The 14,659-nt window shown below is 37.1% G+C and overlaps 1 protein-coding gene across 6 annotated transcripts in view; it reads right to left on the reverse strand.

The window, feature by feature from the left end:
• SPAG9 (sperm associated antigen 9) overlaps window positions 1-14,659 on the reverse strand; it is a 130,404-nt gene that overhangs the window by 52,780 nt on the left and 62,965 nt on the right. For 4 of the 6 annotated variants that reach the window (XM_063112694.1, XM_063112692.1, XM_063112691.1 and 1 more), the window contains 2 exons: window positions 11,216-11,366; window positions 1,042-1,083 (listed from right to left, as the gene is read on the reverse strand). In XM_063112694.1, coding sequence (XP_062968764.1) covers window positions 1,042-1,083; window positions 11,216-11,366 — 193 coding nt within the window. The remainder of the gene's footprint in view (window positions 1-1,041; window positions 1,084-11,215; window positions 11,367-14,659) is intronic. The other 2 variants (XM_063112695.1, XM_063112693.1) reach the window with 1 other exon arrangement.

The raw sequence follows: 14,659 nt of genomic DNA on the forward strand, positions 1-14,659 counted from the left end.
AAACTCTAACCAATCACTGGAGTGCCATTGGCCCTCAGGGCCTGGGTCTCCTTGGGGATCAATAAATGTCACCTCCCTTTCTCTTCTCCAGCCCATACCACAACCAGGCTAGGCCATGGCACAGCAAAGGAACCGGTAGTTCCTGTGAGTGAGGGTATGGGGCGGGAGACTCCACCCAAGGCTGGGAAGCAGGGCCCACCCTCTGGCTGCACCAGCCACAGAGGCTGGGGGGTTTATGGCTGCAAAAAGGGTTGAAGTTTCCTTCTCCCGGCTTTTAAACATACAGGAAGGAGACACAGGTAGTTAACCTGAAGAACAAAAACTAATACTTCAAAATAGAACAAAAATAAGAAAATAGTATTGTAGGTTCAAGAGAATTCCGACTATTAAAGAAAAGGGATGAATGTCCTAACCCTGAGGATATTTCTGAAGGAAGAGAATACTGTTTCACTGTCAGTGCTGAAGGTTTTCCATGAACTTGGGTTAACCCCTGACCTACAAGGTAGGAGAAAGTTTTACTTGTCTTTTTATCCCCAGTGCCCAGCATATCAAGCTTGACATATAGTAAGTAGGCTCTTAACAGATGTTTACTGAATAAAGCTGAATGGTGCCCTAACTGAAGCTGAAGCAGCCTATGGTAAAATAACACACTGTGCTGTCTCCAGAATATGTACGAATTATGTACATTGTGCCCTGAGGAAGGTATTTGTGCAAAGTATACCAGTTTTCTTACCTAGAGCTGGATAAATGGAAATGGGCTGAATTTCCACAGGACTTATAGTTTTCTCTCCTTTATTTCAAAATACCTACTTCGGGGGAGGTAAATTACAGATTACAGTAAAGCCCTGGCAACCACTGTAGAGGAAATACTTTTCTTTTGTATTTCAGTGAATAACATCAATGGTCTTCCAAACTGAGTATGATGTCTTGAGAACAGCAGTTGAGTTAATCACTTTTGTTTACATTTTTTTTTCTTGAGAATAGCAATACTTAATCACTTTTGTTTACTTTTTGCAAAATGTTTTGAAACACCATTCTCACCTCCTGTTCTACAGCCTTCAGAGGTTCAGGACTATTGCTGACCTGGGAAGAGGAAAAGATTATAAAAGAAAAAAATTATGTATTTACTAGGTGTTAACATATTTGTATCTTTGGCTTGTACTGTCTCTCAGGATACAAGATCTATCTACTTATTATCTAACTATGTTTAAAATGAGGGTTTCAGCGTTTGGTTTCATTTTGACTTAAAATCACCTCCTTTAAAACTTTATTTTAGGTGATAGATACCATGGTTCAGAAGCCACCACTTAGATCAGTGTCTTACCTTACACTTTTTGTAAAGTAGTTTACCACTTAACCCTTTTTTCTACTTACACAACTCTGTGAACTCCTCCTTACATTTATTCCACTCACTTTGAATATTTAACATACTAAATATTGCTGTGTAGTATACTTGGAAAAGTTTACCACACCCCCTTTTCTCCCCCCTTTATTGCTGAAACTGTCAGGTAATACTTAATGATCGAAGGGTGACCAAGATTCAAATCCTTTTTTACACAAACATCTATTTATTCATATTCTTTATTTCTTTCTGTACATTCTCTTTCAATGAGACAAAAGTGTTTCTCTTACACATAAAGCAACCTCAAATTTTAAATACTCTTGGTCTAGAAATGTATCAGTCTTTTTGAAAGATTAAAATACAGCTGCTAGCTCTCAGTTAATTCCCTCAAAAAACCACAGATTAGCAAGGCATGATTCACTATGGAAACCAGATTGCCTCTCCCTTAATAGATGGGTTTTTCCTAGCTTTACTGAGGTATAATTGACAAAAATGGTATATGGTTAAGGTGTACAACTTGACGCTTTGATATATGTATACATTGTGAAACTATGGCCACAATCAAGCCAATTAACATATCCAGCACCTCAAATGGTTACTTTTTTTTGGTAAGAGCATTTAATGCTTGTTTACATAACCTTTGATCTTTAATTCTGGATTCTTATCTTTTAACCATTCTCAACTATTCATTTCATCAAAAATTAGGTAAAAAATTAGGTAACTCTACATAAAAGTACAAAAATTGTCAAAATTCATTGTTAAATAAAAAAAAAGCAAAATGCAGGAAATACTTAGGGAATAAGCCTATTTATCTTAAAAAGACATTATGAGTATGTGTTATCTATCTGCCTGTGTAAAGAAAAAGGTCTGAAGGATATATCAACTAAAATACTGGGAGAAGGAATTGAATTTAGGATTGGAGAATGTTTCTATTTTTGCTCTATATCCTTCAATATTATTAAAAATTGTGAAACTGAATTAATATAACTTTTTAAAAGAAATTATTAATCCTATTTTATAAAATATTTGGATTCTAAACACTTAACAATATTTCTCATACATGGCATTACCCCTGACACAAAGAGCATGAATATATATTTCTGAATGCAAAAAAGCAAAGTAGTTTTTCAACAAAAAATATTTAAAACAATTTTTTCCTATTCTAAAAGCTTGTTTAAACATTAAACTTGAATAAGTATTTAATAAACACCAATGTGCCAATTTCTCCAGAAGAAGCAACATCCAAAATATAAGTTTTAAACACTTATATTTTCAGTGTTGTTTATTTAGATTTTTACCAATTTTTATTCTCAACATACATAAGCATCTTGGTCAACATACAACACAATAAATATGCCAAAAAGAAAAAAAAAAACCTCACATAAATATTCACTACAAAGAACTAATTCCATTCCCCCTCTTCCAAGAAAAGTTTAAAAGGGGAAAAAGTACAAAAAGATTGAAACAACTAAATCTTTACCCATTTTTCCTCTCAAATCCTAATGGTCAACTGTGGGTGGGGTTCTTTAAGTTATCAAATGAGGGTATATGTGAGGACAAAAGTTTATAAACAAAAATTGAGGTTATAGTACAAATTTCTTATCTACTGTCACAAGCAAAAACAATATAAAATACCACAATACATAAACCATTTTTTCTTAAAATTGTACTTTTTTTTTTACCCTATTGTAAACACCAATACAAAAATCTAAAAGGAGGTAATATTGAGTATAAACTAATGGAAAAACCCAACATGTTTACCAGCTAGCCACCAAAAAACCAAAAACAAAACAAAAAAAGAAAACAAAACCCAACATTAGCATCAAAGAAAGAAGGGGCCCAGAAGCAATCACATCCTATGTAATAAATACACTTAGTGAATAGATCTTGCTTCCTAATTAGCATTCTCCAAAAACATAAACTAGGCCTTCTTGGAGAAGTGGTTGATTTTGCTTGGCTGTGGCAGAGAAAATACAAGAGCTTGGAGCATCTTATGGTACAGTAAAGAAGGAAGGAAGTACTCAGAAAAGGATGGGGCACGTCAAAAGAGTACAGGAATCAACCTGCAAGAGCCCCCAATGTCCAAAGCTAAACAATGAGAAACCAAAGAAATGATAAGATTGGATAGCCCACAGGCTAAAACATATATCCACTCAGTCTAAACTGAAAGGGAGGGAGTGATGGAGGAAGAGGACATCTCTTCCTTATAGAAGAATTCAAATTAATAAATGTAAAAGGATGAAGAAAAGAAAAAATAATCATTAGTAATATTTTACTAATAATTGTTGTAGGCAAGATCCACTGATGAATGCTAAAAGCAGTGGATGAATGTTTGAGGAGAAACAGGTCAAACATGTATACTTTGCACAGTGTCAAAGTATATGCACCAAATTATTTTTTAAATATAAAAGGAAAAACAGTAACTTTACAGTGGAGAAATCAATACACACCAGCTGAACTAAGTGATCAAAGTTACATTACCACTAATAAGACATGTCAACATTATTTACTTCCTGATATAACACATTAAGAAAAGCCATAAGGCTTCTGTGGTATGCTAAAAATGTATAACCTCAATCTAATCATGACAAATTATCAAAGAAGCCGAAATGTAGAAGACATTCTACAAAATAACTAACCAGTACTCTTCAGAAGTCTGAAGGTCATGAAAGACAAGAAAAGACTAAGGAATTATCACACGTTACAAGAGACTGAGGAAACATGACGACGAAATGCAATGTGGGATCCTGGATTGGATCCTGGAACAGAAAAAGGACATTGGTGGAAAAACTGGCAAAATCCAAGTACAAGTCTATGGTTTAGCTAATAGTATTGTACCAATGTTAATTTCTTAGTTTTGTTAATTGTAGTATGCTGTATTAGTCCGTTTTTTGATGCTATAACAGAATACCTGATACTGGGTGATTTATAAAGAAAATGAAATTTATTGTTTACAGCTTCTGAGGCTGGGAAATCCAAAGTCCATCTGGTGGTGGCGACAGTAACCCAGGGGTCTCACATTGCGAGATGGTAGAAGCAGAAAGAGCAGAGAGAGAGCAAGACAGATAGATTCTCCTCTTTTTTTTAAAGCCCTTAGAACCACGCCGTTGACTACCATTTTTAATTCATTCACTACCGCACAGTCCTACAATCCAATATCTTTAAGGCTCCACCTTTCAATTAATAGGACTTCCCACCCTCTTAACAGTCACAGTGGGGGCTAAGTTTCTAATACATAAAACTTGGGGGGCACAATTCAAGCTTCAGGGAGCTTTGGGGGGACAATTCAATCCACTACATATGGTTAGTTTACATTGGAGGAAGCTGGGTAGAGGGTATATGGGAACTCTGTACTATTTTTATAACTTTCCTATAAATCTAAAATTACTTCAAAATAAAAAGTTTTCTGGGGGCTGGCCCGTGGCTTACTGGGGAGAGTGTGGTGCTGACAACACCAAGTCAAGGGTTAAGATCCCCTTACTGGTCATCTTTTAAAATTTTTTTTAAAAAAAGTTTGAGTTCCAGCCAAGATGGGGGGATAGACGGTCCCCAGCATCACTCTTTCCCACAAATCAACCAATTTACAACTATAAAAATTTAACAGCAGCCAAGCTGGGGCCACTGGAGCTCACGGGAAGAGGAGGAGAGACCTATGGAGTTGACCAAGGTGGGAGAAGCCACAATGAGAGATTTAAAAAACTGCTTGGAGCGTTTTGGGCTGTGGCCACTTTAAGGCTGGTTCGACTGAGCACATGGAGCAGGGGCCGGCAGAAGCCGCAGCTGTGCCCTTCAGGTGGAGTTGCTTGGAGGTGGCAGGGGAGAAGAGGGCCTTGGCGGCTCCCAGGACAGCAAGACCACTAATAGGGTTCCTGTGGACCTACACAGGAGCAAAGAGCCAGAACAGCTGAAAAAGGAGAACCATTCAGTGAGTCATCGCAAGGGACCGGTGCATGGCCCGTCCCATGGGAAATGTTTGGAGCATGGGCAGTGGGGGAGATGGGCCCACTGGGAGAACACTGGGACACAGCAAGGACAGCTGATCTGCCCCCAATCAGCACAGGGCCACTTAGAGGAGACTGGTCAAGAATGCAGAATTGTATGGGGTGCAGTTTGATGAAAAAAACTCAGGCCCAGATCAGAGTTTCTACACAACCCAGGTACACCGGGTCTCTGGAGAGCCAGAAGTACCTATAAGGTCAACCATTAAACCCTGAGCTGCACAAAAAGCCTTCCCTAGAGAAACAGCAGCAAAGCATCAATTTTGCTCAACCACACAGCTCAACTTCTGGTTCCCACAGGAAGTTCCCCAGTTTTAGAAGTAAGCAAAGGACAAAAAATTAGTTCCGGCCCAGGCACACCACCAGCACCAAGGAGCATGCCAATAACATCACTTCCATGTGGGTGGCCCACCACAGCCACCACAGTAACCATGGCTGCTGCGAAAGCGGCTAGACGTCACAACTATCACACAGATGGTCCACCAGCCACTGGAGTGCATGGACACAAGGAGAGTCACCAGCAGAGACCAAAGAAGAGTATGTCTCTTTCCACAAAGCCCATTCCAGAGTGACAGAAGCATCATCTGCTCTATGATAATATTGGGGGACCCGAACACACCTCTCAGCATTGGCAACAAATCAACAGAGTAACAATTACTCTTTCCGAAGAAGAGAAGAAATCCAGGGTTATCAGTGGTGAGATGGCGGAGAGGGAGATAGGGAGAGATTGGACAAGGGGCATAAAGAATAAGTACAATTTGTAACTATACATACTAGTAATATTGATTTGATCAACATGTCAGCATTGAATCCCAAAAATATGTATAATCAACTATGATTCAATTAAAAAAAGTTTTTTAAAACTGAGAGCTTTAACTGCTTAAAAGTTTAAATTTACACATGCATTTTGTAATAGGAATCTTTGATAACACACAATACAGGAATATGGTTTAATTCCTATAGAGAGTCAAGCTTGTAAAAACTAAATAAGAACAATTTCAGAACTTAACCAGAAATGGAGGAGGATGGAAAATTCTTCTCAATAAGAATGCTGGCTCTGTTCAGATGTTTCCTGTTTTGTATGCTAAGCACACCCCCTGAAGAAAGCAGCACACACTGACCACTGGCTTTACATACCAAACTCCACTAACAAGAGCTTCTCACAGCAGTTCTACTAAAGTGTTTCTAGTCATATGGTTTTAAAAGAACACCTTTAAGTAGGTACCAATCCAACTGCTTTTTAATTAAACTTGTTTTTCTCAGTTCTAAAAGTCACATTCTACTAGCAATCAACAATCCAGGATACTCTTCAAAGGAAAAAAACAATACTTTTTTGAAATATGCATATGTGTGTGCACACACACATGTACAATCCCATCCATATAATTTTCATGCTGTATTATAGGCCTTGGTTGGTTATTCATTCCAGCATTGTTTGTAACAGCAAAAGACCAGGAAAAACTAAGGTGTCCCATCAGTGAAAAAGATTTGAACTGCAGTTGGGATACGTGATCCTTTCCCCCCTGCCCATCTTCTAGGATTCTGTATTAATTATCTTTCTTCACTCCCTTGTCTTCAATTTCTCTTTCTGTTAAACTCTTCTCCTAAGCACACAAAAACCCAGTGTCTCCCATTCTAAGAGTACTTTTTCCTCTACCTTACCTCTACCTCCAGTTATCCTTTTTCCCTCTTCCCACCACAACTGCTTTTCTTGAGTAGTTGATACTTGCTATTTCCTCTTTTTATGATTCACATTCACTCCTGTTATTGGCCCTGCAACTCAAACTGCTCAAATCTACACCTACAAATTTACAAATTCAGTCTTCATTTCTACTTGACTTCTCCATACCAGCTGACCCTGCGGACAACCCCTTCCATTCTCTTACCCCTTGACTTCCAGGGCTGAAGTCTTTAATAGTCTCTCCTCTCCACCACTTCAATCCCCAACCAATGCCCTTCTCTTCCTGTGCATCCTCTTTCTTCTCCATCCCAGTACCTCTCTCCCCAACCACATACACATAGATGCCATTCCTCATCTGCTCAGACTGACACCCTAGGTCTGCCACCTATCCTTGGGGAGTCTATTATCATCCTGTTCAGGATCTGACATCCCCAAGGCAGGATGCCCCTCTGCAGGGATGTCCTTCACACTGCTGGGGCCCTGACTCAGTACACCAGGCTATCCCCACATGGATACCCTCCTAACCTTCCTTGGGTTGTGATACCCACCAACCCCACCCACCCTGCAGACATTAACCACACTCTGCCCTACCTAATGGCTTTAGGACTGAATTGCGTACAAAGGAAAGAGGAAGGGAAGATAAGCAATACTACACTATCCTAGCACGTAGAGCTTTAGAGTAAGTCTTAATATCTGGCAGGGCAAGTTCTTATACTTATTGTTCTCAGGATTGTCTTGGTTATACTTGTCCTTTTGTTCTCCAACTCTTTCTTTATTTGCAGCTTGTTCATGAACATAAATTCAGTTAGATGAATAGCCTCACCTTAACATTTTTGCCCATTCCCAGCCCCAGCACTTTTATAATACATTTTTAGCAGAACAGCTTTGGTCATTTAACACAAGGAGTTTCTTTTTACCAATTTCATTACAAGTCTCCAGTAAGAAATTTCTGTTAATGGTGCAATATAAAACTCCTCTGCTTTCTGCCTCAAACTGATCGCTAAACTCGACTTGAGGGCCATCAGCAGGGTGTCAGCTGAGGCTTCATGTAGGCCGTGACATTTGGATTGGCTTTGAAAGAGGGTGTTTTTACTGGTGGTAATCTAAGTAAGGTAAGACATATATACGTGTGGAAACTATAAAAAAAAAAGCAATTGGATGCAGAGGTCTTATAGGGAAAGGGTCAAGATTGGAGCCTCAAATTTGTGAACATTGATATGTGGATGAAATTTACAGAAATGGAATTTGATCTACCCAGATTAAATAAAGAGAAGGGCTGAGGTTTAAGTTCTGGGGGTACATCAACATTTAGAGGTCCGAAAGTAGAAGAGAAACCAGCAATAGAGAAACAGCAGCAAAGAAAAACAGTGAGAAAGTTGGGGGAAGAGGGGTTGTCCTGGAAACAAACTGAAGGAAGCATTTCAAGCTGAATGTATTCAAATGCTTCAAATGCTGCTAAAAGGTGAAGCGAGGACTGAGAATTTTCCATTAGATTTGGAAAGATGAATGCTTTTGGTAACCTTGACAATAGGCATGTTGGTGCAGTAGGTAGGACTAAAAGTCTGAGAGAAGGGGGATGAAGAGAAAACGACCATTCTTCAAACATGCCGAAGTGTTTCCCCACCTCAGGATACTGTTGTTATCTCATCTTCCTCAAATACCTCCTCCTCAGACCTTTCCATTCACCTGCGCATCCCCGTGTCAGGGTGCAAGTCACCTTCTCAGAGAGGCCTTCCCTCATCACCCTAAAATAAGCATGCTTCCCTACTAATTACTCTCTAGCTTACCCTGCTTTCTTAACAACACTTAACAATACTTGAATTCTATTATTTATTTGTTTGTTGATCTCCACAAGAATGTGATAAATCAAGAAATAATATGTACAAATACCTTTTTTTAAGAACTTGTACACTTTTCTAGGTGCATCATTACTAGAAAATCCACTGGATTACTCATAATCTCATTGACTACAGGTCTTTCACAGTGAGAAATTTTCAATATAGTGACAAAGAAGATAAAATTATGCTAGTAAAATTAATGTTAAAGCATGCCCTAAACATAGCTAGATCATCCCCCAAGCTCTCAGAAGAGTTAAGAGTTGTAGGATATTTTAAATTAGAGATAGTCTGATCCAATTCCTGTCACACAGTGAAACCAAAATGAAAGGATATGTGACACGTCTGTGATGTGGTCCAGGAGTAAACTCTAAACCCCTGACTCCTAGGCCTTTCTAAAGTTAGAGAAAGACATCTGGTTTTTTAAAAGGGCTTAGGTGAAAAATAAAATATGTTCTAATTGGTAGACACACTTTACAAGCTGGACTTTTGCCATTTTGTAATGTACCACCTTATTCCTTTATATCTTTTGAGCCTTTATCTCATTTAGTGGCTCCATGTCCACACCAAGTAGAGAGAGGCAGGATTTTGTTTTAGAAACTGTCTGGGAAGCATTTGCCTTAGTATCTCTAGGGAGGACACATAAAACTCCTATGCTAAGTATACATTAATAATCTGTTAATCAGTTTATAACTTGCCGGTAAGGTTCTGTCACAGCATGTCACTGTATTAAATAACAAGAGAATTATAATAATCTTAAGGTGCACTTTTGGATAGTAATTAAAATATAACTACCATATGGTACATATTTCTGATGTATTAATAAAGGTATCCCTCCTACTCTGTTTTGGGAAAGTGGGCACAGCAAGTAGGCGACTGAGAGATGGGTGTTTTCGAAGATCTATTAAACTTGCAGGCTAAAAAAGCCAGTGGAGTAAAGAATGAGAGAGTTTCTTAGTGACATCACTGTGGACCAATATTGAGCATGATTAACTTCTAACAAATTGAGTAAAGAAAGGAAAAAAGATGAGGTAAAAATAGTTAAAAATATTTTTCAGTGGGAGAAAAGCTATCAAATATTTAATGACTGCTTACTATTTTGAGCACATTTCAAAGATCAGTAGAATGATTCTGAATGCCTCTACTTTCTACAGCTAGAAAAAGACCATTTATATTATCCCAAAAGGTTCTTTCTAACATCTAAAACAACTCATTCAACAAACATGTTCTGAGTGCCTAGAATGTGCTAGGTACCTTTCTCTTTTTTTCAAAAAAGATGACCAGTAAGGGGATCTTAACCCACAGCTTGGTGTTGTCAGCACCACGCTCAGCCAGTGAGCTAACCAGCCATGCCTATATAGGATCCAAACCCGCAGCCTTGGTGTTATGAGCACCACACTCTCCCAAGTGAGCCTCGGGCCGGCCCTGCTAGGTACCTGTCTAAGTGCTAGGAATACAGCAACAAATAAACCCCATGGAATTTCTGTTCTTAGTTGAGAAAACAAGCAAGGTAAACAAATAAATGACTTACTATTTTAGATGTACCATAAGAACTATCTTTACCTACTTAGACCATGACAAGTATTATGAAGAAAAATAGAGCAGGCAAAGGAGATAAATACAAGCAATTCACTTTTGTTCACTGTAGGTGGCCTTTTTGTTTTATGATACAGCAGATTTTATAGTGTAATAAAGGCTCTTTTATAATCAATATTGCCTTTATAAATATTCTATTTAATATGATACAGAACACACTTTGACTATTTTTTAAAAGTTAATTATTTGTGTAATTCCACTATACTACTGATTATCACTTATTTGATGACAAGTTCTTGGTCAAGAATATAGAATATAGTCTGTAATGATTAACACCATGCCTTTTTAGCTAAACATAGTGCACTTTTGTACATTGCTTTATGAAGTGGTTTTGAGGAAGGAACAGTGTTTTGTTTTGTTTTTAAATGAAACCCTATTAAACTGTGGAGCTTCCTACAGTGAAACAAGAATTTCAGGTAACAGTGATTTTCATTTCTAAAAAGCTTAATTAGGTTCACTAGTCACCACCACCCTAAATTCATATTATGTAGCCTAAATCAAACAGAACTAATTTTTCTCATTAGTATACTAATCAAGATGAAACAATGCTTTGCTTTGCTTTCCTATACAACTTGAAATAGAATAGTAAAAAATGAACACTCCTTGGGAAGAGTTCATTTCCAATTAAAAAAAGACACCAATTTCACAAACTGAACTGTATACAAACTATTACACTTTATTATGATTTGGTTGTCTAGTACTTCAATTTGGACAGGAAGGTTTATGACATGCTAATTGGCAATTTCAGCAGAATAAAGCTCACCTTCAGGCTGGTATGAGAACGTGGTTGACTTAATTCCTGAAATTTCCATTGCTCTGATCCAGGGGTCTCTCCTCCTTTCTGAGTGTCAGGTGTAAGCAATCCATCTCCAGCAGGTAATGGGAAAATCCCTAATGATATAGGGCGTTCTTTTCTATTTGGAGAGGGAAGAAAAAATTAAGCATTCACTTATTTTTACTTTTTATTTGTCATGTAATAACAAGTCTGTAATATAAGTAATATAAGCAATAAGCCCAGGCTGTCAATGCTTTAAAATCATCATTCTTAAATAATATTGTCTGCCCATCTGAACAAGTAGACTTACCAAAGAGAAAGGACAGAGTCTCGGAAATTTAAATTACCTCCAAGAAATCAACTAAGAAAACTGGTAAGAAATGGTGTAGGAAATCTTATAAATTAATGATGAATTCCTTCCAGGAAGCAGTCAGTGGTCTGGTCTGGTTTCACAGGAGAAGAGCTGCTGAGTTTTTAATCACACTTAAGTTAGCCCTATGGAGACTTGCAACCCCCTCTTTTTGAAGTGAGCCCAACCCATATATCTAGACTTCCCAAATCCTCACACTAATCCCTGGATGTTTACTGAAGCCTCTTTAGGGTATGCCTTTTCTGCCAAGAGGAAAATCAATATATTATCTAAATCAGGGCCACTCATTAAATGGTAAAAAGAACTGGAAAGATTTTTTATCCTCCTAAAGTAGGAAAGCTCTCTTTTTCTACAGAACCACTCTGAATTCCGTTCAAGCACAGTATATATGAGTAATCCATTGTTAGTTTTTTCCAAACAAGGAGGCCAAAAAATTCTGTAAAAAACTGTTGAATTTCCAATGCTTTGTGGGAAATTTCAATGAACAAGAGTTACAATTTTAATAATAATAGAATTTCAACAAGAAACACATCCTTTGTTGATGCACAGAACATTCCAAATCAAAGTGCTTTCAGAGGGTAGAAACAAACCTACTAACAAGTCATCTTGGGTCATTAGCTCAGAAGTGTAGCTACTAGAAGAAATGAGACACTAAAGGTTTGGTGCCTCCTGGAATTCATACCTCTACTGGGAAGAATGTAAGTTAGAATATAAACAATGAAGTTATAAATAAAAGTGGGAAAATATTCAGTTCTGCTAAATAAGTCTGTCATTCTGTCAGTTCATTTTTATACCAAGAAACTTAAGCAACTTTTGAAATGCACCCTAACACAAAGGGTGTGTGCTTGTCCATTCCTAACAATCCAAATGGATTAGTGAAACTGTCAGAATACCTTCTTAAAGATTAGGTGAAGCAAAAGAATCGAGAGACTGCATTTTGCCAAAGTTTTATGTGGAGGAAAAAAATGTAAAAAACAGGACTCTTCTCTACCAGAGTTAATTATTCATCACTTCTTTACACTTGGAGTACATTTTCCTATTGGATTTGGGAAGAAAATTCAAATGCAGGAAGGCAGCACAATTAGAGATTTTAATACCAAATCTTAGTTTGTGCCTATGAGCTGCCAGAACAACCAAATGACAAAAATTGAACTAACTAGTCAGCTATTCTGTTTATACCAGTTATTCCCAAATGCTGGTCAGCAACAAAGTTTTCATAAGCGCACAGCAAAAAGAGGCATTATTTTATTATTTCCTTAGTGGATAACATAGTACATATTGTACATGTAAACATTTGCAAATAACATAGAACGTGTTCCTTCTTCAGAATGACTGACCCTTATTTTAAACTACACCTTTTCTACTTTTTTGATCTTGAGACACCCTTTCTTTCATCAAATGATGGTGACAGTGATTGGAGGCTGGATTTTCAAAATATCCATACTTGACAAAATAAAAATTTGTCAATCTGGTGTTTATCCCCCAACTTTGGTGGAACATAGTTTGGGAACTGAAAATCCAAGGGTGTAAGACCTACTAGTTGACTTTTATTTATTTTCCAACATACCTTTAATGACAAATAAAAAGATCAGGAATTTAATCAAATTTAGTCTAATGGAAAGCTCTCTAACCTAAAATGCAGAGACAACCAGGACTTACAAGCTTCATACGAATCCATCACAATGCTAACAGAAATCAAAATACAAGCCAGTCAGAATTATTCTCCAATATGAATGACAACACATTCATTTTCATACATAACAAATACTGAAAAAGCTTAAATCTACTGGGGAAAAAAGTCTTCTATGAATCCAAATTTAACTTGCCTACCTCAGTTGACTAAATGTACAATCCAAAATACAAGTAGAAATCCCACCTCTTTATTTTGCTTTAGTCAATCATTCAGAAACTGCTTTATAGGGAGTGGACTTCTCTTCAGAGACTGACACCTATGTGTCAAGAGGTCAATGATGCTCTGGGTTACATTGTTCCAATTCTGGAAAAATAATATTACTACATACTCCTCTCCTTATTCTACTAATACATCACACAAGAGTTCAGAGGAGGGAGAAAAACATGTAATCTAGCAAGTTCATTAGGATCCTACTTTTGAAGAAACCTTGAAAAGTAAACATTAGTCCTGCACTGTGTTCATATGTATGTTTGGTACTCTATGTATTAAATGCTTCAGTAAAACTCACAGAAGAAAAGAAACCAAAGAATGGGATACACATGGAAGAATATCAAGTGGCAGATTTAAACCCCCAGATTGAAATATCTGCAATTTCCATCTAGAAACAAGCTATCATCAACTATCAGAATCCTTGTTATATATATATTTTAATTCCTTTAGTTACATATTCCCATTTTTGACTTAATTATTTAAATATTAGCTTACTTGTATAAATAATTTTGCAAATACATTTTGAAACAGCTTTTTGGCTATATTCACATTTAATACAACTAATTAGTCAGATCTATACTAGTATATAAAGGTCAATAAAAAAAGACTACATCTGTTGAATACCCACTATGTGGCAAGTACTTTACTAGATGATTTATTTACATTATCTCTTTTAATTCTTATAAGGAATTAAGGACTCCCCCACCCCACCCATTTTCAGAGTAGGAACAGTGATGCTCAGAGACTTTAAAGCACTAGTAATTGGCAAAGTTGAGATTCAAAGCCAGGTCTATTCAACTCTAAGGACCATGTGCTTTACTTGGAACTTCCTAGTTGGAACTACCTACTTTTCGACAATTTAACCTTAATATTGAAGACGCTGATATCTTTATTCAGTCAGATCAACAGCAACTTTTATGTCAAGGCACTTTTAAAATTTAATCATCAGGTTTTCTACCAATAAAACAGCTAGAGCCAAAACAATTCTGCTAAAAATGGGGTACATATAAGTGACTATACAAATTATTTACTTGTACAATTTACTAAATATCTTGCAACTATAATTAAACACAAAATAATAACCTTTAAATTCACTCAATGGGGTAAGCACCTTCAGAGGCGGAAACTCAAGCACAGAGAGCTTAAGCAACTTGCAAAG

This window comes from Cynocephalus volans, chromosome 10, assembly GCF_027409185.1.
Source record: "Cynocephalus volans isolate mCynVol1 chromosome 10, mCynVol1.pri, whole genome shotgun sequence".
NCBI classification, from domain to species: domain Eukaryota; kingdom Metazoa; phylum Chordata; class Mammalia; order Dermoptera; family Cynocephalidae; genus Cynocephalus; species Cynocephalus volans.